The 27,760-nt window shown below is 41.9% G+C and overlaps 1 protein-coding gene across 1 annotated transcript in view; it reads right to left on the reverse strand.

The window, feature by feature from the left end:
* Nucleotides 1-27,760, reverse strand: part of USP37 (ubiquitin specific peptidase 37) — a gene marked incomplete in the record, with an annotated part of 1,580,672 nt that overhangs the window by 790,428 nt on the left and 762,484 nt on the right. The window contains 1 exon segment of the mRNA XM_044075237.1: nt 12,201-12,406. Within this exon segment, the coding sequence (XP_043931172.1) occupies nt 12,201-12,406 (206 nt within the window).

Below are 27,760 nucleotides of genomic sequence, written 5' to 3' on the forward strand. Positions count from 1 at the left end.
TGACAAAACCATATTTGATGTAAATGGTGATCTTGACTTAACACTGATGTCTATCTCTCAGACTTCTAGCTATCAACAGCGAAAGAAGAAGAAAATTGCAACAGACTCATTGGCAGAGGGAGCAGAAGCAATTGTGTTTAGAGAACCAAACAGAGATTGTGATGTGCCCGTGGAACATGTTCAGGTAAGCAATGAGCAATTCTTACAAAAAAATGAGCCCTGTAGAGGGTGTGAGTCAGGGTGGTGAAGTACCGGATGTCATAAGTGTAAAAAATGTAAAGTCGTATAGTAATTCTAGATTGATTAGTGTATTGAGGTTAATAGCCGCAAAGTTAACAGCAAAGCTAATAACTGTGTTGTGCTTCGGTAACTTAAGTATGGAGTTTATTTTGTAAAATATTAGCCCGTATTCTGTATAGTATTGGAGAATGTCAGTTTAGGGACAGACATGCTGCAATTTTTGGGATACACGTGCTGTAATGCAAATAGTGTTGGCTGTGTTATCCTGCGTGTAACTAACACAATGGTCCCAGGGGACAACTGTTCCATCCATAGTTAGGAGATGAATCCAAAAAATGATGAGAAGGGTTTAGTGCGGGTCATAATGGATATATGAACAGTATGTAAATCTGGTATAATGAAGTGTGTTGATGGATGATCACTGTACCTACTGTTTACCATTTGGTATAGTGTGAAGGGAAGAGACAGTGGATTTCTACAAGTGAGACTGAAGTCCAGCACCATGTGATGTAGACGTTCTTTGTAGACATGCATCACAGCCTCATAAGTAATGACAATGTTGTACTTGCAGGTACCTGGTCCTGAATTGTATGAGGAAGCAGAAACCATCAAGATATACACTATGGAAATTCCGAAGTTTATTCAGAAAACTGTGGGTTGCCAAATGAAGATTCAGAGAAAAGGTTGCAGTATAGGTGTACAAGCAAAGTTATCAGAAGTTAATACTCTGCGTGGGAAGATGATAGATGCAGCAGTACAGTTTCCTGAGGTGGTGTCAAAATGGACAGACCACACTTACTGCAAGCGGTCGAAGGTGGTGCAAACAGAAACAAGACAGCCAGATTCGGAGGCAGTTCCCACTTCCACTGAACCAGCCACATACAGCACACATCTGAGTACCTGTAGTCATCCAAAGAAGACAGCTGCATTGCTCAAGTCAACTCAAGTGCATCAGTGTCTTTTCAAGTGATGGCTTGCAGCACGCCAATTAAGTGTCCTCCAGAAAGCCTGCAGACAAGCATGCAAAGTGACTCCTCTATATCAAGGTGTGGAAATGATGACAATTAAATGGATCCTGACTGGTGCTACCCCTCAGACACCGTATCTACCTCTGACATGGAAGACACAGTAGAAGTGGATGATGATGAAAGGATAAGTGAGCCAAAGTACATTATGTTCGAGTCTTGCCTGGATTCACTACTGTTGAAATTGACTTGTCCCCAATGCCAAACACCTGCCGTGGAAGTTGAAAAAAAATCTAAGATCGGTTCCTTGTGTGTATGTGAAGGTATCCTGCATCAGTGATCATAAAGGACTGGAGTGGCTAAGTCAACCAGTGTTGGGACTGATGCCGTCGGGCAACTTACTCCTTGCGTCCTCTTTTCTGTTTAGTGGCAGTACTTATGCCCACATTGCAAGATTCTGTGCATACCTTGGAGTCGAATTTATCAGCGAGACTACCTTCTACACTATTCAATGACAATATTTGTTCCCTGTATTACAGCATACCTGGACACAGCATCAGAATCTGTAACTGGCAAATGAAGATAGGAAAGAGAGAAGGTTAGCTGGAGATGGTCGTTGCGATAGTCCTGGATATTCGGCAAAGTAGTGTTGCTATAGCATGATGAATCTGGATTCAGGATACATCATCGATTTTGCAGTAGAGCAGGTTTCCATGGGAGTGACTTCTGTGGCACTGGAGAAAAAAGCATTTAAGAGGTGCATGAATAACGAAGGGTAAGAATATGAAAATCAGCCTGGTGGCAACAGATAGACATCGTGGAATCGGATTTGTAATGCGCAAGGAATTCCCAGAAGTTGAAAATCAGTTTGATGTATGGCATATGTCCAAAAGTTTAATGAAGAAAATAATGGAAGCAGGAAAAAGGCAGGGTAAACATGACTTACTACGGCGGTGCCACAGCATTTCTAATCACCTGTGGTGGTGTGCAGAAACATGTGATGGGGATGGAGTACTTCTGGAAGAGAAATGGCGGTCATTGTTGTACCATGTGACAGACATACACAGTTGGAGTGGGGCAAAGAAGGTGTCATGCTGTGAACATGAGATGCCAATCGTAGACGGAGATGAAAAGAAATGGCTTGAAGAAGATGATGAGTGTCACAGTGCCCTGAAGAGGATAGTTACAGAGTATTTCTGAAGGATTTGAAGCAAATAACCAAGTTCTGTCACACTGGCAACATTGAGGTGTTCCATGCATTACTATGCAAGTACTGCCCCAAATCTGAGCACTTCAGTTATGCAGGGATGAAAGCTCGTGTCATACTTGCCATCATGGATCATAATGAAAACCTTCAGCGTGAACAGGCTGTGGTCAAATTCCCGAACAGCACGTCAGCAGCAATAGGTGAACCTAGATTCAAAGTTGTGTACCCAAAGGCAAAGCAGGAACGGGCTGCCCAACCAATATTTGAGAAAAGAAAGTTTGACTACATCTATGACTTGATGATGGAAGTGCTAAGAGCCAAACGAGGGAAGTTGGAAATTGAACCCATGTCCATACCAGCCCATCCGAAGAACATCGCAAAGTGAGAGCGTCCAGAGAAGAGTGTAGTGATTGCAAGACACATTTCAAGATTTGGGAAAAATAATTCTAAGCCTGGCTAATGGTGTAACATCTGTCGACTGGGTGAGTACCATGTCTTAGCATTTCTCCGAGTAGATGTGTAGTTCTGACTGCAGGGAATGAAGGTATAAAGCTAATAGGTCAGTTCAGACAACGATTGTTTTTTCACTGTAAGCTTAAGTACTTGTTGGTGGTAGAGAACACCATTCATTATAGAGGAGTACTAATTAATGGATTGTTGTAGTCTAATGGCCCTATTTTTTTTTTTTTTTTTTTTTTATTATTATTTCTGGTAGATGGGGTTGGGAGTTAAGTTTGACTCTTGCAATATAGTGTGGTCATATGTATTGCTCTGTTCTGGACTTGTAATACCATGGTGTTTGACATGTATGAGTTTTTTTCTGGTGGTTGGAGACAGTGGACCATTCACAGACTGAGTAACTTGTGTATTCTCAAAGCATGTGGACATGAGTCAATGCAGTTGAATTACTTATAAAACAAGCTATTAGCAGTAACTGTGGTAATACAGGTATGTGTTATGTGCTCTGCAAATAGTTATTGGTATGCTGTACATGTGAATTACATGTAACGCATACTATTTTAATTGCATGTAGCGGCGAGGTGCGAGATGAAATATTTTGCTCTGCAACTGCACATTTGTAATCCGTGCAGTTTGGGTGTTATCAGCCACACACGTGAAGTGGTAACGCTGCTGAATTAGAGTAGTATATTCCCTATGTCCAAGTATGTCACAATTGGTTAATGTCATGTTGAATGTACCTGTTAATGGTAGTTGATGTGAAATGATAGTCGTGTGAAGTTATTGGTAGTGCGAGTATCAAAAGCATGGACAATGGCAACAGTTGCATGTAACGTCACCCATTTCATTGGGGTGCTGACATGCCATTAAATAGTGTACAAGACGCGCATGAATATATTAATATCCACACAGATGTCAATATGCAGCTATATAACATTATCACACTAACGTCATCTTCTGCCTGTGAAATGGTGAAACCATACAACTGTAATGATGGAAAGATCAAGGGGATGTTTGGCAACTCAGGTGCTGAGTTAGTGCTGTGATTAGTTTTATTGCTGCTAATGTTTTTCACTGACTAGACCTAATCGCTATATTGCTCTGCAACTGAACCAGGTGCCGACTATTTTCTTAGTATATACAAAAAAATATACTTGCCTTCCTGCTGTGTCCGGGTCTTTGAAATATACAGTGTAGGCTACGTGTGTTGCGTGCTGGCTGTTTGTGATGCGTCGTCTAAGTTATGCAAAGGTTGCTCCGCCTATTTGGTTTTAACTGTCTATCATTAATTTCAATAAAGATGCATAACTGTTGTTGCTCTTATCATAGTCAGCAGATGTATATTTACTAGATTGACAATGGCTCAATGGAACTAGCATAACTGTGGTTAGTACGCTTAAATGTTAGAACAGTGAATGGAACTAGCATAGCTGTGGTTAGCGCGCTTAAATGTTAGAACAGTGAACTTGAGTAAATTGTATCTTTCCCATCCATTAGACAATGTACGTAAATACATCATTATCTTGTGCCTTGTTTCTGAAAATACACAGAATAGTCAGCAAACTTTCCTAGTGTGGTTGCATTGTGAGGAAACTAGTTTATTTTTACTCCGTTGTGTTGCAAAGGTGGAGTATCCTGTGGATTTATCCAAAAGCCGTTAGCACTGTGGGACGGTAAAGTCTATTGCTGCTTATGAAGAATCAGTCTGTAAAACAGGTACTATAGTTGTTTTTCATGAAGGATGTGGATTTTAGCTCACACAGTATGTAGATGGATTGCTGAAACTGTACTGTTATTGTAAAGGGGGTTGATGCATCAGTCCTAATCTCCGTTGTAGGAGGTGTAGTAGCTATGAAGCTGTTGACAGTTTGCCACAATTCTGTATTGAAATAGTAATAGTTTTCCTTTTTGTAATCTAGCAAGTGTAAATTCTATATTTAATGTAAACCAGAACTGTGCTTACAGGTAGCAAAGAACTGTATACATGATGCAATAATCTGAACAACATTTTTATTATACATGTCCGAGTTTGCTGCATGATGTGGATGGAGATATTAAGTATTTGTCGTTTTTTTGCTAACTGACCGGTTTTGGTGACTGAAAGCTAATAGCAGTGGTATTTCATGATGAAAAGTTTGTACCTAGGGATGTTTAGCTTTCATGGCTGCTGCTGTTTTTGTCCTTGTTTAATCAAAGAATGTTTAAAAGGAGAAAGATAAAACCCATTGTAACAGATGCTTCATCAACAGCCAGAACTTTTTTCCCTTATGTTCTACCTGATGGGTATCATGTTTGCTGTCACCAACTCCTTGATTTTAATTGATTTAAATGCACTGCTGCTTCCATGAACACCCATGCGTGACAGTCACAGCTCTTTGGCAAAATGTCTTACCATATACTTCACTGCCAAATCCAGCGTACCATATTGTCTGCTTTTCAACACAGGTGATCAAACCACTCTGAGGTGATGTCTGATATTTTCTGTAATTGGAGCTACTTGGGGTTCTGCTGTTATGTCCTCACTCCTTGTCCTGTGACAGTGTGCACCCTAGCACCTTTGTCAGTCGATTCATTTTCGTCAACTGTAGCTTATTCACCTGTTCAGCCTATACTGCCCAGGGGTCTGTACCATACAGTAGTAAAGGTTGCACCAGTGTGTTGTACACCTTAACATTCATATATTTTGGCATTCTTCTGTCATTGCCTAAACCGGGTAATGTATAACAGTCGGCTGCGGCTTCCTCTGGTTATAGCTTTGACATCTTCAAAAGACCCTTATCCTGAACCACCCCGCCCTGATACCCGATTCAGTTTACCTGTTGCACCATATAACCTATCTGTACTCACAAATTCACATTACATACAATTACCTTCCATTACCACCAATGTGACTAGAAATTTACGGTCCATTATGCTGTCCTTTGCTGAAGTTCAAGCTCAGTCTGCCTGTACTGCCATATTGTCTGTTTACAGCAGCTTGGTCGATCTGTCCCCTGCAACCTGAAGGCTACTGTCCATGACCAGTATGAGCAGCAGTGAGAACAGTGGTTGCTTGCGACACTGTCATAAGCATTTTTGCAAGTTAAAGAATGCCCATTTGGAGTCTGTCCTACTTTCCAGCTTCGTCTCAAATATGTGCATCACTGCAAACATTGTGCCAGTCATGCTTCATCCTTATCTGAAGAATTGTTAATCTCCCATCAAACAAACACAGTCTCCAGTACTGGCATGCAATGTGGTCGTAGTTTGATGCCTCTAACTCCTGCAGTTGTGGGAGTCATCTTTGCTTTTGTCTACTGACTTCAGTACTTTATTGGCAAGTTATTGGCTCGTGCTGTGGGCCGGCTGTTCACTTTGGGATGAATTTGGAGTCATGAATTCTACCCTAGTGCTTCTTCCATACTAGGAATAAGTCTAGCTGAGTTTGTAAATCATGGCTTGGCTGCTGTCAAGGCATTTGGCATACAAAAGTATGGAATGGCTTCTCCTTCCTGTTGAGCCACCCATGTGTACTCAGGCAGTGGTCAAATCCTGTTCAGTGTGCCCTGATATTGGCATTCAAGTCATCCATTATAGATCAAGTCATGTTCTGCTGCTTTCTCCAGTAGGTCCTGCAACAGCTGTCTGCACGGTTTTTCCTCACGATCAAACACCCTAATGTGATGCATAGTCATACATTATGAATACTGTCATATCATTACACTGCAGTCTGGCATGATAGAGTCACAATTGGTGATATCCCTCACTGCTTTAGGAAGACCACCGCTCAATTCCTACATTGCAGCCATGTCCACCACCAGAGTAGTATAGTGTGGATCTCAAACCAGTATAAGCAGGAATATATCTTAGAATAGATCATGTAATGTAATCCGGAAGGTGTCAGAAGTAATACATGTATGGCTGTCCCAAAAAAGGTGCAACAGGAGCACATGTTCAGTGAACAGCCCACAGGTACAATCTGCTACTGTCAGATACATGGTGGAGGACTGGTTTGGAGACAGTTTCAAAGACGGACTTTGCGCATGTAAATGTAATGCACAGTCAGTCACGTGCAAGACTGTACTTGTTTAGCGATAATTTTAAATGTATGCAACCTTTTTATCTAGGTAAATGAGAGCAGTATACACAGAGGTACTTTGCACTTGTATGGTAACTGCACTTGTTGTATGGTAACTGGTGAGCAATAGAGAGTTTAACTTGTGGAACACAGACAAAGAGATAGCTATTGTGTGTGGAGACTGGTTATGAAACTGGCTTGGATACAGAGCTTGCAAATAAGCAACAGCCAGTGATGTGTTTCCGAGCCTGTAGCAAGCAATACAAGCCAGTTTTGCAACTGTAAACACAGTGACACCGGTGTCCTGGGAAAAGTATTGTTACAGCCAGAAGAGAAATTCGTAATTCCTGGTAATGCAATGTTAAATTTAGCTAGTGTTCAATGTAACATCCAGTGATGGAGGATAACTTAACTGAGTAGTGAGAATATTTGTGGGTGTTGTGTGAATGTTGAAACACTATGTAGATCTCTGGACTTGCTATGTTTGTTGCAGCTGCAGACTGCAAGTATTTCTGTAATGGTAATGAATAGTTTGAGTATGGTGCTTGACTCCAGCTGGTGATTGTGGAAGGCCGATTACCTGCAGGTGTGTTCTGAGAGTTTTGAGAGGACTGTGGCTAGGGCTGCAGCTGAAAGTAGTGTTGTGGTGTTAGTGGACCTCTGTGATGCTGGCTACCGTGAAGTGGTACAGAGGCTTGTCACAATGGTGCAATGTTGGTAAAGAACATTTGCACTTTGTAACCAAAAGCCAGCATGTGTGGATGCCTAATGAGTGGGTAAGTATTGGTCTGCATGGATTGGTGCATAATTAAAAGTTGAGTAATGTTTTTTTGAAGTGCACTTAACTTTTTATGACTAGGTATGAGTGACAGCTTGAGGAGACTGAATCGGACAGTGGCGAGCTTTTCAACATCTTAAAAATGGATGACTGATGCTAACGAACTGTGATGTAGTGGACTAGCTTGAAACACTTGGTCACGTCCTGGAAAGAATGACTACAACTCTGGCACTTGAAGGAGAAGGTAAGGGGTACAATCTTTTTATAACACTCTTATGCGCGTAGCTGAGTAGAACTGTGTGGCTGCACTCTTAATGTCGCAGTGGTATGAGGTATTCCTCACACAGGACTTTTAGTTTCACTGTAATATAAGCCATTAGATGGATGCATACAGTAAGTAGCAAATGTGCTATAAATTGTAAGGAATTGAGAGCGGACTCGCTACAACTGATTTGTAATTGTCTGGCTAAAATATTTGGCTCTACTTATGTGCAACTACAGTACTCCAGTGGTGGTGCTGCGGTAGCATTGTCGCCTGACAGCCCAACGTTGTCCCGTTCAATTCTCAGGTAAAGCGTCTTCCATGTAGAGACATTCGTGAAGGGGCGTACCTTCGTTGAAGGTTGTGCGTCAGGGCTGGCAACTCGGCACGTAAAAATCTTCGGCCAATCCTTAGCGGACCGGAGTTCCGCTGTGGCAACCCCTAACCAGGAAAAGCCGAAAGACACAACTTGTGTGTGTAACCATAATTCAAGATGTAATGTGCAAGGTGGAATGACCAAGATATTCAGCTTAAGGTACAACTGACCGTGAAGGAACTTATGAAGTCAGCTGGGCGAAGGAACTTGTGAAGTCGCATGGTCAGTAAGCAGGCCCAGTAACACCAACAATTTAAAAACACAACAGGACATTGATATGAGTTGGCAAAAAGGTAATGGTGTTTATCCTTCAAAAGTAATGCTTTGGATTTCGAAGACAAAGTGTTTGTAGATGCAGGTTCAGAGGCTAAATGGTAATCTTCAAAATGTCAGTCAAGGTTTGTGATGTAGTCTGGAAGAGTTTCTGTAGATGAAATGTAAGCATGGTGATTATAAAGCCAATGGTTGGTGGTGTACTACACTCATTACAATATGTGAGGATTGCCAAACAATCCAATAAGTAGGGTGATTTATGTAGGCGACGGTGTGTACAAACATATTTGGTATAGTGAGAAAGTCTGACACCAGAGATGGTCTGCAGCAACTAAAAAAATAAGTTAGTGAACAACAGTTTTGTAGAGGCATTTGCCAGCTGGGTGAAGCGTTGGTATGGGTTGCAAGTACATAGTCCCATGCTTTGGTGAAGCATGTTAAGGTGCGTGAAAATGAATGTACGTAATTGGGCTGGTATTTGTGAAGAGGCCTGTGACACTATAGTAATGTAAAGGAACTTTTCATGACAGGGTTATAGTGATAAAATATTGCAGGATTTGAATAAATACAGTTTACTGAAGCAAGGCGAGGAATGAATTGTGACCAGAAGTACCACATCTGTGGACAATGCCCTTCCATGTCAGGGCTTGGTTATTATAGTGGCAGTGAACTGAGTAAAAATTGACTGCTGTGTGTAATGCTGTATTGTGAGAAAGTGAATAAGTATTGTGTTTTGTCTGAGAGAGTAAAGTATGGACAAAGTCTGTACATGCAGTGGCCACTGTATGACAGGTATTTATCTTGATGGCCTTTTTATTAAGCATTCTTGACAATAACTGACCTGGAAGCATCAGACAGCACCCATGGTGGTGAATGGAATGTTACAAAAGGAAAGGGTAAAGGTCCAACAGTATTTGACAGACTTACTAAGCAGATGTGCCGGGTATATTTTTAAGGAGAAATGTACAGAGTAGACATAGCTAATTTGTTATAATGAATGGGAGGAAACACAAATGTGTAGTGACACACTGAATGCTCACTGGTAAACTGAGGTGTAACAGTCTTGACAAGTGTCTAATTTAGGATTGGGATTGTGGAGCTTTTATATGCACTTGTCTTCACAGACTATATGCTTTATGTCCAAATGCAGTGTTTTACGTACAAGCAATTAAGGAATTTACAGTACAGCAAAAATGAGACCTGCTTTATAATCCTGCTGTGGACAAATTAACTTCAATTACATTTTGGTGCAGCAGTGTGCATTTTTCAAAATCCTGAAAGTAACATGGTGTTTAATACTGATTAATGCAAAAGAAAAGTGTAATGTCCTAGAACTGTCCTCTTTTTCTTTCCACCGCAGCAGTCAAAATGTTTGGTACCTACAGGCAACAGGAAGGCCTCAGAATGGGAGATCAAAAGGCTTGCAAAACAGTGCCTCCTGAAGTGCTATTGAGCATGGATGGTAATTTGACAGCCTGTGGTGCAGCTAAAAAATGTCCCACAGAGTAAGACTGGAAGAGGTCAGCAGGCCATTACTCAAGACTCCTGCTGTGAAATGTCAATCACAGCCATAAGCAGCTCAAATTACCTACAGTTCTCTGACAGCTAGGGAGGTGGTGTGAAGGGGGAGGGGAGGTGAATAAAAGAACTACAAGCCAAGGAATTAGCAAGTCTAACAAGAAGCTGCAGTAAAAAAAACTTTGAAAGTCTGTTCTTTGGAATTTCAGCTGCTTGTGGTATTAGCCACTGAAAAGCAACCATTGTTTTGTAAAAAGTTTGTGATTAAAGCAACAGAGTGGATGCATGCTAAGGGAATACTGTGACAGCAACTGTGGAACAGAGACGCCTGCATGATGTCATGGTTTTGAGACAAACACTGCATTGTGGGATAGCAGGAGGCTTAGTAAAACTTAGAAACAATTTCAACATGCTAGCCCCCATGTGGCAAGAGTATAAAATTACATATAAAAATTAAAAAAAAAAAAAAAACTGTAAATGGTCGAGTGCTGCTAAAATATAGGAAATATCAAAACTTGATGAAATACACGTTTTTTCAGTCTGTGGGTGCGGTTCTCCTTTAAGAAATCACCCCAAGTACGTGTAAGTTGAAATGCAGCCCAGATACATGGACAAAAATGGAAAAGGAAAAAACGTTCACCCTTAGGCACTGTGATCAGCCAAAGAAACCACAGTGCAGCTCTAAATACCAAGTGTTGTCAAAACAATTGGATGTCACCCCAATGTAAAGGTTGCAACACAAAGACACAAAATGTTAGACTGGCATTCATACAACAAACCTGTAGATTAAACTGTAATGTCAATTAATATGAAAGGTGAAGTTTATGTAGTAAGTGAATCAACAGAGACCACCTAATACATTCTATTCAGGGACTACTACAGACTCAAAGTTAGAATTATTAAAGGAACCATTATATGGGTAAACAGCTTTTTAGAATTTTCTGCCTCACCCCACAAAACAAAGTCTCTGCGGAGTATTTAATCCAACTTGGAAAATTCACCTTTGCCTACCCCCTTTCTTATAGTTCTGCACAGCACAAATATATTTTTATTACAGCATGAATTTCTACATTTCACTTACTGTTTCGTATTGCTGATGTTATGCTTGAATACTTTTAAATGAGTGATTATGAAGCATGAAAGATGAAAGACATTAAAAATAATAATTTTAAACATGAGTTGCTCCTTCTCTCATTTGTGGCTGGGCTTGCCATACTGGACCATCCCCTTCTGGACTACGAGAGAATACACAATTTCTCAAAAACTACATATTTCAAGTCAGACAAAATTTCATTAATCTTGTTCTTAAAATATGTAGTTCAAACAGAACAGGAACTTTGGGAACGGTTTACTATCATATTTTCAAATTGAACTCCGTCGACTGCACTTTTGTCGAACATGGAAATTCGAAAACGGTAATGTCGAACACCAAAAGCCAACCTAGGAACGGGTTTACCATGGGTCGAGATAGGGGAGAGGTTTGTAGTTCAGCAATAGCTGTGAACATCTATCTCGACCCATGTTAAAACTGTTCCTAGGTTGGCTTTTGGTGTTAGACATTACCGTTTTCGAATTTCCATATTCAACAAAAGTGCAGTCGACAGAGTTCAATTTGAAAATATGATAGTAAACCATGGAAACGCATCTCATTCTAAACAGTGCAATTTTCAGGGAAAAGGTGAAATTTAAAATGAGCATATATTCCATCCAAGACAAGACCAAGTAATTTGTATCCTTATGTGTTAATCATGCTGACAATGAATGATGTTGCTTTTCTTGAAAAGGAATGACAGAATTCAGTCCAGCCACTAACCTCTTTGCAGGCTAAAAGCAACTCCATATTCTATGACATTACTTTGTCTTTTCTTTCCTACACTCTCTTAAACAAGAATCCTTAGCTCTTCTGTGATGGAGAGTAGGCTACCTGCCTCACATAAATTAGCTGTACTGCTATCTAGTTCATTTTTTAAGAATGATTAGAAATTGGCAGTCAGCCTTTGTACATTGTGTTGCTACAGTTTTATATTAAAGAATAGAATGATGCTATGAAGGTCAGAGTTCTTACATCTTACAGGTGATTGAGTGCTGCACTTCAAACTCCAGGTTCGAGACAACAGGACAGGTATAAAGTCTGGCAGAAGCAGGATCCTCTAGTGTCTGCCCCCCAGAGTTCTCTTCACCCGGCAGAGGCTCTAAACGCCAGGTTTTATTTAATTTTTCCATATCTTCCTTTAGCTGGTCCAAACACTGACTGAGGAATTCATGGGCATCCTAAAAAAGAAAACAAGAATTGTCAGGACAAGAACACTATCACCACCAGTACATTAACTACAGAATTGTACTATGCACCGTCAAACAGTGCATAACAGAAAACGATCTTTCAGATTCAGCCAAGCTGATGCAACAGCTCGGAGGGGGATGGCGTGGGTGGGGTAGAGCTTCCTCTGTAATCCTCAAAGAAAACTTACCAAGTTCCGTTAGCAGCTGAAAAATGTACAGGCAACATGCATGTAAAGCTACTTTTTGTAAAACCAAATACTTCTACTTTATAGTACAGTATTTAGCTCAATTCAGTCTGTAACTATTGACTGAAAAAAGTCACTCCTTTACAAAAGCTTTATTCTGCAAAAGGACAATAAATACACACTATTAATCCAATGCATTTTATAAATATAACTTGATAAAGCATATTAAAGTTAACAGAGTGCATTGTACTTTTTGAAAGTTGGATCTCATTTTTTTCTACACAGGTTTCCCATATAAAAGGACTCTGGGCCAGTCAAGCCTATCTGATTAACACAAAATTATTTTAATATCACTACTCACCCTTGTTTTTCTTCAATCCTTGCTTTATCAATAATGTTATCCTCAAAGTTCACTGTCCTTCCTCAGGTTGGACCATCAACTATTCAAATACCCATACTATATATACACACACACATTTACATACATATTTATACATGCACATACATATATGTATTTGGTTCCGATGATGTCAGTTGCGAGTTACATTGATGAAAGCGCTAAACCTTTACAGTTTCAGGAATTTTTATCTTACTGAATAAAATATGGTATTTTACGAGATTAAGTTGACTGTATATATGCACTGTTTGGCAAGCCTTTCAAAGATGTTTGTTTTATTCCTCAGTGATTCCATTTTGGGACAATTTGCAGCCATTGTTTGTTTAGTTTGGTGGCTGGAGCTACTTCCTTGGTATACAAATATAACAAAAATAAATAAATTACACAGACAGACACACACATATACATAGACATATATGAATCTGCTTCAGAAGCTCGAAGTTTCAAAACTGCCGAGACCATAAGATTGAAGTTTTAAAACTATGAAAACCTAATTAAAAAAAATTAAGTTGTTTAACAATTTTGCAGGGGGGCAAGCCCCCATGCACCCCCCTGCCTGCTAAATATACCAACTCAGATCCCACTATAGTGATGAAAACTGTAAATATACCAGCCGCGCTGTACAGAGATCTCCATTCAAAACTTAGATCTTATGGTCTCAGCCTTTTGAAGTTCAAAATATTGAAACTTCAAGCTTCTGAAGGGGAGCCAGCAAGGTGCAATAAGGTTAACTGTACTCTTCAAATTGAGAGATGCAGAAATTTGGGAATGAGAGGTATATTGTGGGGTAAGCATAGAGAGACCGGAGGGCCACATGTGAAGTAGGGTGTCTCTCAGGGACTCCCCCACTGAAGGGATCAGGCAAAGAACCTGCTGCACTTGTTATTGAGGGGAGATGCAGACGGATCACAGCATGGCTGGCCCCATCAACAGAAAATCCTCTCCACCTTCATGTTGAGAGACCACTCAGGAGGCATTAGAATAAACCTGCTTAATTTCTCTACAATTATGACAGACTTCCTGGGATGTACACTGCTGTCAGAAAGCAACTGGATGAGACTGTCCATTGTCGTACTCTCACAGCTTCTCAACAGAGACAGTAACATCTGGTTCCTCTGTATGCTGATGAGCCGGACTACTGACAGTGTCAGTCTGAATCACAATATTCCCAGCTGGGAGAAAGTCTTGGAAGGCCTGCAATGCTAGGAGGACAGCTCTCATTTCCAGGACACTGACATGCGTGTTGGCCACTTTGGGGGATCATGTACCGTAGAACGTCCTCCCCAAGATGATCCGAGACGCATCCATGGTCACTGTGGCCTTGGGTAGAGAGAGAAGAAAGGGACAACCTTTTTTCATTTGATTAGAATGGATCCACTGTAGAAACTAATTTTTATAACTTCACAGAAGGTTACTAGGCTAACAGCCCTAGACCCCTTACAAGCCTAGCCATATTTATTCTGGGCTGCCCCAATTGTCAGCAGTTAGGCGAGTCAAATTCACAAAGGTAAGCGCCTATGGTAGTTAATACAAACTTCCTCTGTCCAGGAGAGACATTGTTGCCACCCCAGGAGTAAATTTGTGGTCACTTATCAACTGATCCAGGCTGCATTTGAAGAGGGCCAGGGAGGGGCTCTGTTTCAAGTGAATTGAAAGCTTGTTCCAGAGAAGTGGCAATCTCTGGGAGATGCACCTCTCTTCTCCAGCATTCATGTCGGAGGCTAAATAAAGATCCCTGGATAGCATGACTCTTGTGCAGTTTGATTTACAAATGTGTAGCATTTCTATCAGGGGAAGGTCAGACTGCCCTGGAAGCCAGGCACAAATCACCCCTTAGCAACCTGTAGGAGACTGAATACAGTGACTGGGTTTTCAGTCCTTCCACACAAGACTTATTTTGTGTACCCTGTAATTTCTTGGTGAAAAACATCAACGGTCTCCAATTGCTGCAAGCACCTGGTGATGTACATGCAAAAGGGAGCATTGTACTCAACTACTGGGCCAAATATAATGGAATTATAACATCCTTAGATCTAAATATGATGCCTTTACTTAAGATGCACCACTGTCTTTCCCTCGTGCAGGGCCTTGGTGACTTTCTTGAAGAAGTAAACCATGCTTAACAGGCATGATCTACCTTTAATGAATCCAAACTGGGTTGAGCCCAGAGTTTGAAGATTACTTATGTCCTTGTTTATAAGATCCATAATGATTATTTCCACGGTCTTGCACATGAGGCTAGTCAAGCTTATGGACTTACAATTCTCAGGGTCGGCTGACTGTCTCCCTTTGTGCAGAGGGGATACTGTTGCTGTCATCCATTCCACTGGAACATATCCGATTTGCAGGCTGTGGTTAAACAGGGATCCAAGTGGGTCTGCTAGGTCATGTTTTAAGTTGTTTAAGAGGCAACCTGGGATGTTGTCTGGTCCCACTGATGCTGTATTTTTGGTCTTGGAGAGCCGAGATGACTTGCTCTTGAGATAAGGCTGCGGAATGGTGGCAGGTGTACTTTGGGGGATGACTGAAGGTGAAGGGAGGGTGAAGTTTGCTCCAAATCTGTCAGCTAACAGGTTGGCTATTACCTCTGGTTGAGTATGGGTGGTACCATTCACAACCAGTTCAATGCACAGCTGAATATTCCCTTTTAGATTTTGGACATAGTTAAAAAATGCATTGTAATTACCCTTACAACGCTATTTTTGCTTCGTAAATAGCTTTGGAGGACTTGACAAGATCTCTAATTTGTTAAAGCTAGACAGGGATTTCTTCCTCTGCTGAGCCAATTCCCTCGTTCTTGGGCATTACTTTCTTTTTGTTGTTGTACAGCCTGTTTACACTATGGGTCCACCAGGGTGTCTTATTTGTTTTGGCAAGACACTGTTTTAATCCAGTCAGGTGTAACCGATTCTCTACAACTGCTTAAGTGGTTGCAGGGTATTGGTGGACACCTTTGAATAGGAGTTCATTTTATCTGTGTTCGAGGGGGCTTTGAAACATCTTATACCATCACTTAGGAGGAAGTAAGTTGCCTTTGAAAAACTCACACGAGTTTTTGAGCTTGATGGAAAATCTGGTTTAACAATTGTATCAAACAAAACAAGACTCATTTCTAGTCCAATCTTAACAGGGAGGACATCACATGGGGGGGGGGTTGGGGTGTAATGCACTCCCATGTTAATGAGTACTATGTCCAGGACATTTCAGCCTCTTCTGGGTGTGTTGAATAGCTGTTACAGAGCATTTACATTGACAAAGTCCTACAATCTCTGCAGCAGAGAGACCAAACACTTTGTTCTGCTAGTCCCTTCTTAGTGGCCGCTGCTACAACCATTACATCAACAGGTACTCTGCAACTCCAATATGTTCTATCCTTAGGTGGTGCCAGGATTCTATCTGGTCTCGTAGGCATAGGATCACTCATGTCAAGCTCCTTCCATGCCTGTTTAGAGACCAAATCAATGAGCTCATCAATGGTTGGAGTCAACCAAGAGGTAGACTGGCCAGTGCCAAAGGCCTTCAGGAACACAGACTCCTTTTGGGAAGGGTTATTGGGGGACCAACCCCCCCCCCTTTGTTTCAGGAATCCTAAGATGCCTCCAAAAAAGACGTCGTAGGGTGGTGATCTGGGGGATCCTTCCCTTTCACCAAAGTCAGTGTCCTCTGTGACAGACTCTTGCAGAGTGTCTAAGTGTCTCCTTTTGCACTTCCTCTTCCTATAGACTTCTTTGGTGGAATGGTCTGGAGTACTGTTGCATGTGATTAGTATACCCTGCTGAATGGTTTGCAGACTACTTCGGACAGGCTGCCCCAGTGGAACAGATGATTGAGCCTCTGGACACAGAATTGAATGGGACTAGGTAGTCGAAGCTTAACAGGGAAAAATAAGTCTGAACTCTGGGAACAGAAAAAGCTCTTTCCACTACCTCAAAGGCAGAATGCCTTGGAGAAAATGACACTGACTTGATTCAATAAGGCAGGCTTATTGACCATCTGTTCTCTTTGCCCCGAAGGCAAACTACTCGAGGAGGGAGTTACAACTGAGCTGTCCAGTGCGGAAGCTCTGAGGGGCTGAAACTGCTGCAACAACTTTGGGGTTGACTCCAACACCCTGGAGCTGGCACCAATGCTATGACTCCAAAGTACTCTGAGCCAGAGCACTCTGAGACACCACTGGAGTCGAAGATGCGAACATCTTCAGATCCAAGGCAGATGACTCCAGGACTTTCAGATCCGATGGCTCTGAAACCAAAAGTCAGATCGTAGGAGCTAATACTGGAGGTGTAGTACTGACAACAGTCTCTGGATCAGATGAGGTTGGAGCCAGGAAAACTGCCATTTGTTTCTGCCTCCTGAGGAACTTCCTCATAATCCTGCTCACATATGCTTCTGTAAGGTCCTTAGAAGATCAAATGGATAAGGCTGTGGATGATAGTCTTGAATGGTGCTTAGGAGACCATGCCAAAAACTGAGGTGGGCGCCGAGTGGATATCAGATCCAGCACAAGTGAAGTGAATGGATCCGTGAAGATTTATCAAATCTAGGTTTTGGATCTAAAGCGGTCAGATCAGATGTTTTAAGTATTTTATGAGGAGGATCAAATAATGAAGCCAAAATGTTAACAGATAGGAAAGTTGTGTAAAATGTTACCATAACCATAGATGTCCTTCTCTTCCATATTGCAGTACTCTACATGTGGGTTTACCCATTTTCCTTTCCAGTTCATCCAGCCAGGATTCCAAAGTTTTTCAGTCCCTCTAGGTGCAGCGGACGTCTGACGTGACTGCAGGAAAGTGGGCTTTAAAAGTGACGTATGCACGCACCAGCCCGCAGAACAGAGAAAGCCCCAGTCGGAGCCAGTCCTAGTAGGGCATAGCCTGTCCAGTGTCACTAAGGAGAGCAAGTGCAACCTGACAAGAGGGGAAGGAGGAAGGGCAGGAATACTGCAACATGGAAGAGAAGGGCATCTATGGTTATGGTAAGATTTTACACAACTTTCCTGTGTCCATCTATTCCAATGTTGCAATATTCTACATGTGGGTGAGTACCAAAGCTCACTGAGAGTGGGGTGGTGGTCTGCAGAAGTTTCCAGGAATCCATGAAGGACAAGCCCTGGCAAACCCCAACCTGGCCCTAGAGATGTGGTCCAGCTAGTAATGCTTGCTGAAAGTGTGCACAGAGAACCAAGTAGTTGCTTTAAGGATCGAGTTGGTGTCTAGTCCCTTAAAGAAGGCTCCAGAAGAGGCCATTGTGCTGGTGGAGTGGGCTTTAATATTGCCATGTAAGGTTTTCCCATGGTATGCGTAACAGAAGGAAATGGTCCTGGAAACCCAAGCAGAAATTGTCTGTTTGGTCACCGCTTTCCCCAGGGTTCTGGGGTTGAAGGAAGCAAACAGTTGGTCAGATTTCCTAACTGTCTTGGTTTTATGCAGATAAAACCTCAGCTGTCTGTGGACATCTAGGTAACTAATTACTCTCTCAGTATCCTCCTGCGGATTGGGGAAAAAGGTGGGCAGGTGTATGCGCTGGTTCAGAGATAGGTCATTCATTACCTTGGGCGTGGAGGGCAGGTTAGTTCTGAGAGTAACCCTGTCGAAATTGAAGACCAGAAAAGGTGGTGGAGACATTAGAGCTTTTAGCTCCGAGACCCACCTGGCTGAGGTCAAAGCCAGCAATAAAACAGTTTTCCTTACGCAAAATTTTAGGGAGGCTGTATTTGCTGGCTCAAGGAGCTAGGGTGAGTTTTTTAGTGCATAGTTAAGATCCCAGCGAGGAGGGGACGATATTCTGGGCGGTCTCAGGTGAAGTACCCCTTTGAGGAAGAGTTTGGCTGGAAGCCTGGATGCTAGGGGTGGATCCAGAGGGAGACAGGCAGAGATTGCAGACAAGTGTGCTTTTAAAGAAGAGTAGGCCATGCCTGTCTGCAATAGTTCACACAGGTAAGACAGGATAAGAGGGATGTCACTTTACAGTGGGTCCAACTGTCTTTTGTGACACCAAATGGAAAACCTTTTCCACTTTGAGAGATAAGATTTTCTTGTGTTAGGTTTTCTGGCCTCCTGCAGGACACTGAGCATGTCATCGTTGTATAGGTGTCTAAAGGGGATCAGAATCCTATCAACCACAGAGTGAGGTGTAGGGAATGCCACTGTGTTCCCTTGAGCTGTGTGATGTCGTCCACTGAGGGGGATAACTTGTGGTGATTGCCCTTGGACAAATGAAGGAGAAGGGGGAATCAGTGCTGTCTTAGTCAGCAGGGAGTCACCAGCAAGGCTTTTGGTGAGTCTTGCTGATTTTTCAGCAGCTTATTCTGAATCAAAGGGAAGACGTACAGAAACTTCCCTGTCCAGGGCATTGAGAAGGCATCTGTTGCCAGTGCCTTGCAGTCAGGTGCCCTGGTGCAGAAACCAGGAAGTTGCCTGTTGGAGGAGTCAAACAGGTCTACTTGAGGTGTGCCCCACTGGTGGACCAGATCCAGAAAAACATCTCTGTAAAGCATCCATTCGTGGTTGTTTGAGATGGTCCTGGTTAGATAATCTGCCTGGGAGCTGTGCAGGGAGGGGATGTAGGCTGCCTGTAGGGTAATCCCCTGTGAGGAGGCCAGTTCCACTTCCCGCAGAACTATTCTACATAGAAGATAGGATTTGGTCCCCCTCTGTATGTTGAGACACCACAGGACCCTGGTGCTGTATGTAAAAATCTTGAGAGGGCCTTGCTTTAGGTAGGGTTGGAAGGCTTGTAGAGCAAGAAGGATTGGCCTAATCTCTCGGACATTTGTGTGCTCTAGTTTGTGTGCATCTGGCCACAAACCCTGCACTTGTCTTTATCCTAGTGTTGCTCCCCATCCCAGGTCTGAAGAGTCTCTATGCATGATTTGAGTGGGTGTGGGTGGTAGGAGGGGGAGGCCTGGGTTCTTGGCCACGAGCCATTTACCACTGAATTTCCTGTTTTAAGCAGGGAAGAAGGGGGACCCTGAATTCCAGGGGATGGGAGTGCTGAGTCCAGATTGACTGAAGATACCACTGCAGTTTCCTCATGTCCAGTCTTGCTAAGGTCAGCATGGGTAAGGTGACCACCATGTAATCCTGAAGTCTCAGGAACTCCCTTGCTGTCAGTTCTGATTAATAGACTCCGAGTAGGTGGTCTGTCAAGGACATCACCTTCTCTGGTGGTAGAAAGGCCTTCAACAGGTCTATCCAAATTTTGCACCCCAGGAAAACAATGTTTTGTGCTAGGTGAGATTTTGGGAAATTTGAAATCTCGGACTGCAAAAGGGACAGAAAAACCTGTGTGAAGGAGGAGGGTCTTCTGATTGTCTGCCTGAATTAGCAGGTCGTCTAGGTATGGGAATATTTGGAGACCCTTTGTCCTGCAGTAAGCGATGACTGGAGCCAGACATTTTGTGAATACCCTGGGTGCAGTGGAAAGCCCAAAAAGCAAGGCACAGGATTGAAAATGGGATGCGCCTGCCAAAAACCTCAGGTATTTCCTGAAAGTGGGCTTTGTTGGGATATGCAGATAACCATCCTTTATGTCCAGGGTTGCCATAAAACCTTGAGGAAGGAGCAGGAGGGAGAGGGTGGGGAGAGAGAGCATCCTGAAGGTAGGAGCTTTTAGGAAAGGGTTGAGGAGCGAGAGATCTAGTATAGGTCTCCTTGGCCCATCCTTTCTGGGGACCAGAAACATTCTGGACTAGAATGCTCTTCCTTTTGTTTCTACAGGCACTGGTTCTATAGTACCTTGCATCAGCAGAGCTTGCAGTACCGGTTGCAGGAGGCATAGCTGACTGGTGGGTGGCTGTGGAGTGCCTAACCTTACAGGGGTGATCCAGGTCATAAATTAACCGTTCTGGATGATGGAAAGAATCCATTTGTCTGAGGTAATGTGGGACCACACAGGGACATAGCGAAAGAGATAGGCAGACAGGGGTAGGGATATGGAAGGGGTGGGAAGTGAGGTTGGCAGGTAGTCAGACACTACACGCCCTATCTTGAAAGGGAGGCCTCTGGCTGAAGGATGGAGAAGCTCTACCTGGAGATGGCTGTTTTCTAGGAAGCCTCCTAGGTTTGGAGGGAGCTATAGACCCAAGAAGGTTTTCTGATGAATTGAGTTTTGGCAGGGTAGTTCTTATGGAACTTACGGATGGGTGAGATTAGCAGGTGTTTGAGGTCCTGCAATTCTTTGCCTTTTTGCTGCAGGGACTTGTAGAGGTCAGCCACCAAACAGATTAGAGTGAACTAAAGGAGCAATAATAAGTTTAGCCCTGAAGTTGTCAGGGAAGGGCTGAAGGCATACATAAACAATAGTAGCTCCTTAAAGCAGATGCTGATGCAGCTGACCTAGCTGAGGCCACAGCTGCATCATAACTGCATCGTATGGAGTGTCTATTCATCTGAGATGTGAGGGCTAGCAGGGTGGACAGAGAAGCTTTGGTTGCATAGTCTGAGATGTCAGCCAGTTCCTTAATGGCTTTGTCCGGCAAGGCTAAGTAGTACTTGGTCATGCGAGTCTGGCAGTTTGTGGCCCTGAAGGACAGGGTAACCGAAGTGTAGATTTTCTTTCCAAGACATTCAACTGTCTTGCTGTCCTCGTCAGCTGGAAGAATGGTCGTAGTTGGGAGGTGTTTGGAAGCCTATCGGTAGAAAAGGACATAATGGCTGGGTCAGCTGGAGGGCACTTAAGAAATTTCTGTTTCAGGGACCTTGCACAGTCTATCAGCTCTGCATGGGGCTGGAGGTTGGGAGTCAGGGTTAATGGATGCAGACAAAAAGGCATACAGAAAGGCCAGCAGAAGAGGAAGGATAGCAGAAGGACTGGGAGAGTCCATCTGTAGTAGGTCATAAAACATCATCTGCACCTCAATCATGTCAGTGGATTCAGAGTGGTCTTTCATTTTGCAGATAGTTTCCCCAAATATTAAATTTTCCACTGGGGAGTCAGGTTCAATCGGAGCCTTGCTCTGGTGATCCATATCCCAGGGGAGGGGGGGGGTAGATCTGTGAGGAATAGGAGAGGGAGTCTTCGGACGAGTCGGAGAGTTCTTCTACTTCATCTTTCCTCCTTTCAGTAACTGAAGTTTGAGGTCTAGGACTTAGGAAGGGAGGAACAATGCTAGGGCTTCTTGTAGTAGGACATAGGGCCATAAAGGCATTAAATAGGCTTTGGCTGAAAGCTTGCCAATTCGGCATGCTTTCAGACAGAGGAGAGAGATGTTTTGTCTTTTGTTTTTTTTCTTAAGAGGCCAAGCTGGCATCCGACTAGGAGAAGTCCTCGAGTCAGACGGGCCCACAGAGTGCACTGGTTCCCTCCCAGAATCTAAGGCAGATGCCTGTAAAACCTCTGCGGATGTGACGTCTGCTCAGGATTGTGTAGGCACCTCATAGGTACATGCGTCATCCTGAATGACAGAAGCAGAGTCCTCGGCCAGGCCGATGTCGGCCACAGGCTGAGGTACGGGGGAGTAGAGGCACAGCAGAACTAGGACGTGGCTTCCATCCCTAATGCAATATTTTTTAACTGCTGGTTCTCTAAATAAAGGTTTAGAGCATGCAAACGGCGACGTAAGGTCTTGGGTATGAATGCCTGACAAACAGGGCAGTTCTCGTGGTAGTGTTCCTTACCCAAACAAAAAAGGCACTGGTCGTGGGTGTCTTTGTGGGGAATCTGCCGGACACACACTTGCCTTTTCAGATTACATGAACAGACTATATATAAAAAACAAAAGCAATGAAAGGATCTCTAACAGGGGACTTGTCTGAATTTTTTTGATCAGATGTCTGTGAGTAGCAGGAGCACCTGGCATATGACTGGTAGCTGAAAAGTTCTGAGGGCTGGTGCATGCAGACGTCATTTCTATGGCCCACATTCCTGCAGCCACATCAGATGTCCGAAGTACCTAGCGGGACTGAAATATTTTGGAATCCTGCCCAGACGAACTGGAAACGAAGAAGGGTCAGCCCACATGTAGAATACTGCAACACTGGAATAGAAGGACAACTGGAGATCTCAAGTCATTCTTTAGTATGAGAATCTCTTATCAACTCTCTTGGGAGTTTGAGTCCCTGAGGCTGTCAAAGCAGGTTTGGAGGGCAGCAATCACCTAAGAATTAATTCAATCTTCCTGTCAATTAAAGCACGAGAATTAAACCCTTTAATAATGCGAGAGATTCCAAATGAGAAGGTCCTAAACAATAGACACACACAGTGCACGTCAGAATTGGGTATTTTATGGACGCAGGTAATGCATAGTTTAAAACCTTAAGGTTTGTCATAGTAAATAAAACATAAAAAAAAAAAAAAAAAAAAAAACAGTAAGATGTGTGTGTGTATGTATGTATACATATATATATATATATATATATATATATACATATATATATATATATATATATATATATATATATATATATATATATATATATATATATAGATATAGATATATATATATATATATATATATATATACACACACATACATACATATACACACACATACAGACACACACATACACACACTTATACACACACACACATATACATACATATATACACACACACATATACATACATATACACACACACACATATACATACATATACACACACACACATATACATACATATACACACACACACATATACATACATATACACACACACACACACACATATACATACATATATACACACACACATACATATATACACACACACATACATATATACACACACACATACACATATACATACATATATACACACACACATACACATATACATACATATATACACACACACATACACATATACATACATACACACACACACACACATATACATACATACACACACACACACACATATACAAACATACACACACACATATATATATATATATATATATATATATATATATATATATATATATATATATATATATATATATATAAAATTTGAGATACTGAAAAATACTACAAAGGATACCAACAATGGTATTTAAGGAATCCTCAGAGTAATGCAGTAAACTCTCAGTTAACCGGCACTCAAGCAAACAAACAAAAAAAAAAAAAAAATCAAAGAAATACAGTACAGTATGAACAATTCAGTTTGAGTGTTGCACTGTTTGCCCCAGCAGAAACGCACCTTACTGTTTTGGAGTTTTAAAAAGGAAGATAAATTCTCTCTCGCCCCAACATAAGAACACATCAAATCAAACAAGTCAAATTGTTAAAATGACAGCACTCACTCCATATTCACTCAGTTTGCATCAAATTGCACATGGTCTCTGATCTCTCTCTTTCTCGTCAGCTTTCATACATGCATTCACTCTCTCTGATCTCCCTCTCTCTCTGATCTCTCTGACAAACTATCTTCAGCTTTCATACATCTCTTCGATGTCTCACACACTTTTGCTTATACTTTCACGCATGCATTCACTCACTGTTTCTCTCTCCAATCTCACACACACTTTCTTCAGCTTTCATACATCTCTCCAATCTCTCACACAATCGCTTCTGTTTTCATACATGCATTCACTCGCTGTATTCAATTCATTCAATTCCAATCCACTCAGCATGCCACTGAAAACAGTTCCGCCTGCCACGCTTTCTAGCAGAAATACAAGTTTAAAATATTATTATTCCAGCCAGGTTTTAACTACTGTATTTCAATATTAAAATTGAAATCAAAACAGTGTTTATGGTATAGTATAATACAGGGTACAGTATTTGTCAGGTGTACTTTAATAGTAACTCTCAAGCAACCAGAAACTACACTTAACCAGCATCTACCAATCCCCATGGGTGCCAGTTAACTGAGCTTACTGTATAGAAAGGGTGAAAGAGATTTAGCAATAGCTTTTTAAAAGGGAGGAAAAGAAGCACAAAACTTAAGTTATTTGTTTTGAATAGAAATGAACAGATAACTTGCAAACGATATAAAGCTCACTTGAGAGTTTTCAGCGAGCACATCTGAAAGCTATGGTGGCAGACAAGATCTGAGGTATGTTAGGTGACTACATTATGGGTAAAGGGAAGATCGAGAGTTTCAGTCTTCCACAAGCTGGAAGAAGCAGCCGAATCAAACCCAACAGTTCAGGAATTAATGAAAATGACAAAAATCAGATAACACAATTTAAACAATTTCATGATATGCAAGAAGTAAATTGGGGGGGGGGGGATGCACGCATCTACCTACATATCTCTATATAAGCACTTTATAATTTATACGAATATGTATATATAAATTAACATATATATGCGCATGCATACACGTGTGTGTATAAGAAATACATATAAACATAAAACACAGATCACAGCTCCAAGAACTAATAATCTGTTGCAAACAAAAAATATCAGCATAAAACAATACAACAGAACTAAGAACAGTTGAAGGAGCCATAAAACAAACTTCGAAAATCTTAGTTTAATGTAAAACAAAATACTGACACAAAGGACCGGTAAGAGCTTTTGCTATTAGCTTCTTCAGAACATTAAAAACACATCCATTTCCTGCCCCTGTTATAGCTGAAACATGCATCTTAATCAGTTAAGTTAAAGACAACCTACATATAAACATAACCATGTGCTTCAGCTTTCAAATGTCTATGTAAAGCTCTGAGCTATAGCTCCTATGGTACAGGGTTTGGTTCATTTGCCTGTGTGATCCTGAAAAAAATTATAGGCAGACAGCTTTTGAAGGCAATTGGGGCTACGCTTTTAATAGTCCCCGGAGCTGCAAGCCTGGTAACTACCTATGAACCCCCATGCATACACACCATTTTGCCTTGTAGGGAATAGGGACATTTAATTCTGTTAACTGTTCAGTACAGCATACCTGAAATCCCCTTCACTGAGTAGTACATAATAAATATGCTTCTGATCACTTAAGCTTTTTTAGTTCCAGGTCTAAGACTTGTACTAAAATAAACATGCCTTGAAGAACGTATTTCACAATTCCAGGTATGAAAATGATTGAGAAAGGTCTACTCTAACCTGCAAATACAAGTGTAAACAAAACTTAGTTTAAACCCTTCTCATGGTGCATCTCCTCAAACCCCGTCCCTGCTCTCTAGTCAGTCATGAACCCCACAATTTTTGCATACAGAGATGGCCAGCATTATGCCGGGGGGTGCCATCCATCTGCACCCCTTGTCACAAGGCCACAATGCTCAAGTGTGTTGATAACAGACAATTTTTTAGATACAGCTGGGAGAAGGGTGCAGGAGTGGGGAGGGGGAGCCAACAGCCCCCTTGCTGCATACAAGTATTCCTCTCTCACTGTCAGTCATTCAAAGCTGTGCCCAAACCCGCATGGAAATTGTGTGGGGTGTTTAAAGTAAGACACACCCAAGTGTTTTGATGGGAGTAGTGACCACTGTAAAAATAAATTATTCTATTCAGTTACACTTGTTATAAAACCCAGAAGGCAGATTTCTCTGTCTAGCAGAACTAATTTCTAAAACAGAATTCACAGATATGACACTCACAGTGTGCTTGTAATGCTCAAAGAAATTTCTGCATATGCCTTAAGCCATTTATATTGCTAACATGACTATGGCACAATGATATACGTTACTGCGCACCCAGAGACAACTATGATGTTCAGTACAGATGCACATAGGTCCAGATTATAAAACAGTGACATTTCACATTCATAAAGCTGGATACCATGGTCGCAGTGCTACAATGGAGAGGGGAGCTACAAATCAGTGCCAGTCAAGCAAGCAGACAAATGGTGCCCATCTTAAATTCAGAGATTTGTAAATTTGAGCCTAAGAACAGTAAGACTGAGTGAACAAAAATGCAGACTTGTATATACGTAGTTTAAGACTGCTGTGGCTCAGAGTTTTTCTTTGTCTCCGAGGTATGGCAATTTTGGGGCTGGTATATATTAGCTTGTGTGTGTGTGTGTGTGTGTGTGTGTGTGTGTGTGTGTGTGTGTGTGTGTGTGTAGGGGCTTCCCCTCAGAAAAAACAGCTTTAAAGGGAGAACATTTGGCATTTGCTGTTCTGCATTTTTACACATTTTTCTTAATTCCAGGATTTTCAGTTACAAGTCGGGGAATTAAGGTAAGGAGCACTCCCATATACTGCTTCACCAAAGAGCACCTGATGTATGGGGTCTAATACTACGTACTTCATGTACCACCTGTCTCTAGACACCTAACTGTGGTGGTCCTAGAGAATAAAGGCTTCCGCATTTTTAGCTATGGCAATAAACCTTTGGCCAAAGGCTAAAGCACAAAATATAGTAAGCATAGACATGTTTGATCAGAGAATGACAATGCACCATGACTTGCTAGGCAGCAAAATACAAAAAGAAACTAATACAAGTGCATACAAAATATTCATACCAGAAAAGTCTGCACCTCCAGCAAATGTCTTGGCCCGGCCATAAACTGTACATAGCTCAGATGAGGGCTCTGTGCCTGAAGTCCAACAACTACAACTGTAAGTTCTAGAATTTCCGATATGAGTGCAATCTACAAAGCAAACTGCATATTAAAACTTACTGTAATGCTGCTTAAAGCATTTCTGCAAGCCTCTCTGCACCTCAAACACCCCTACTGCTTACATATACTAACTTACTCCAACATCGCTATACCTAAAAGGAAGAGAAGTACTCAAAGTATGACAATCTCAACCATAGTAAACACTCAAAATTTACACGAGTAACTGATGTTCTGGGAATAGACAGCAAGTCTTCCACATCTAAATGCTTTTCAAAGACTCCAAGGAGTGCCACCAAGACAGGATCATGTAAG

The sequence above is a fragment of the Protopterus annectens genome, chromosome 6.part0 (genome assembly GCF_019279795.1).
Source record: "Protopterus annectens isolate FY-2018-M chromosome 6.part0, PAN1.0, whole genome shotgun sequence".
Taxonomy (NCBI): domain Eukaryota; kingdom Metazoa; phylum Chordata; order Ceratodontiformes; family Protopteridae; genus Protopterus; species Protopterus annectens.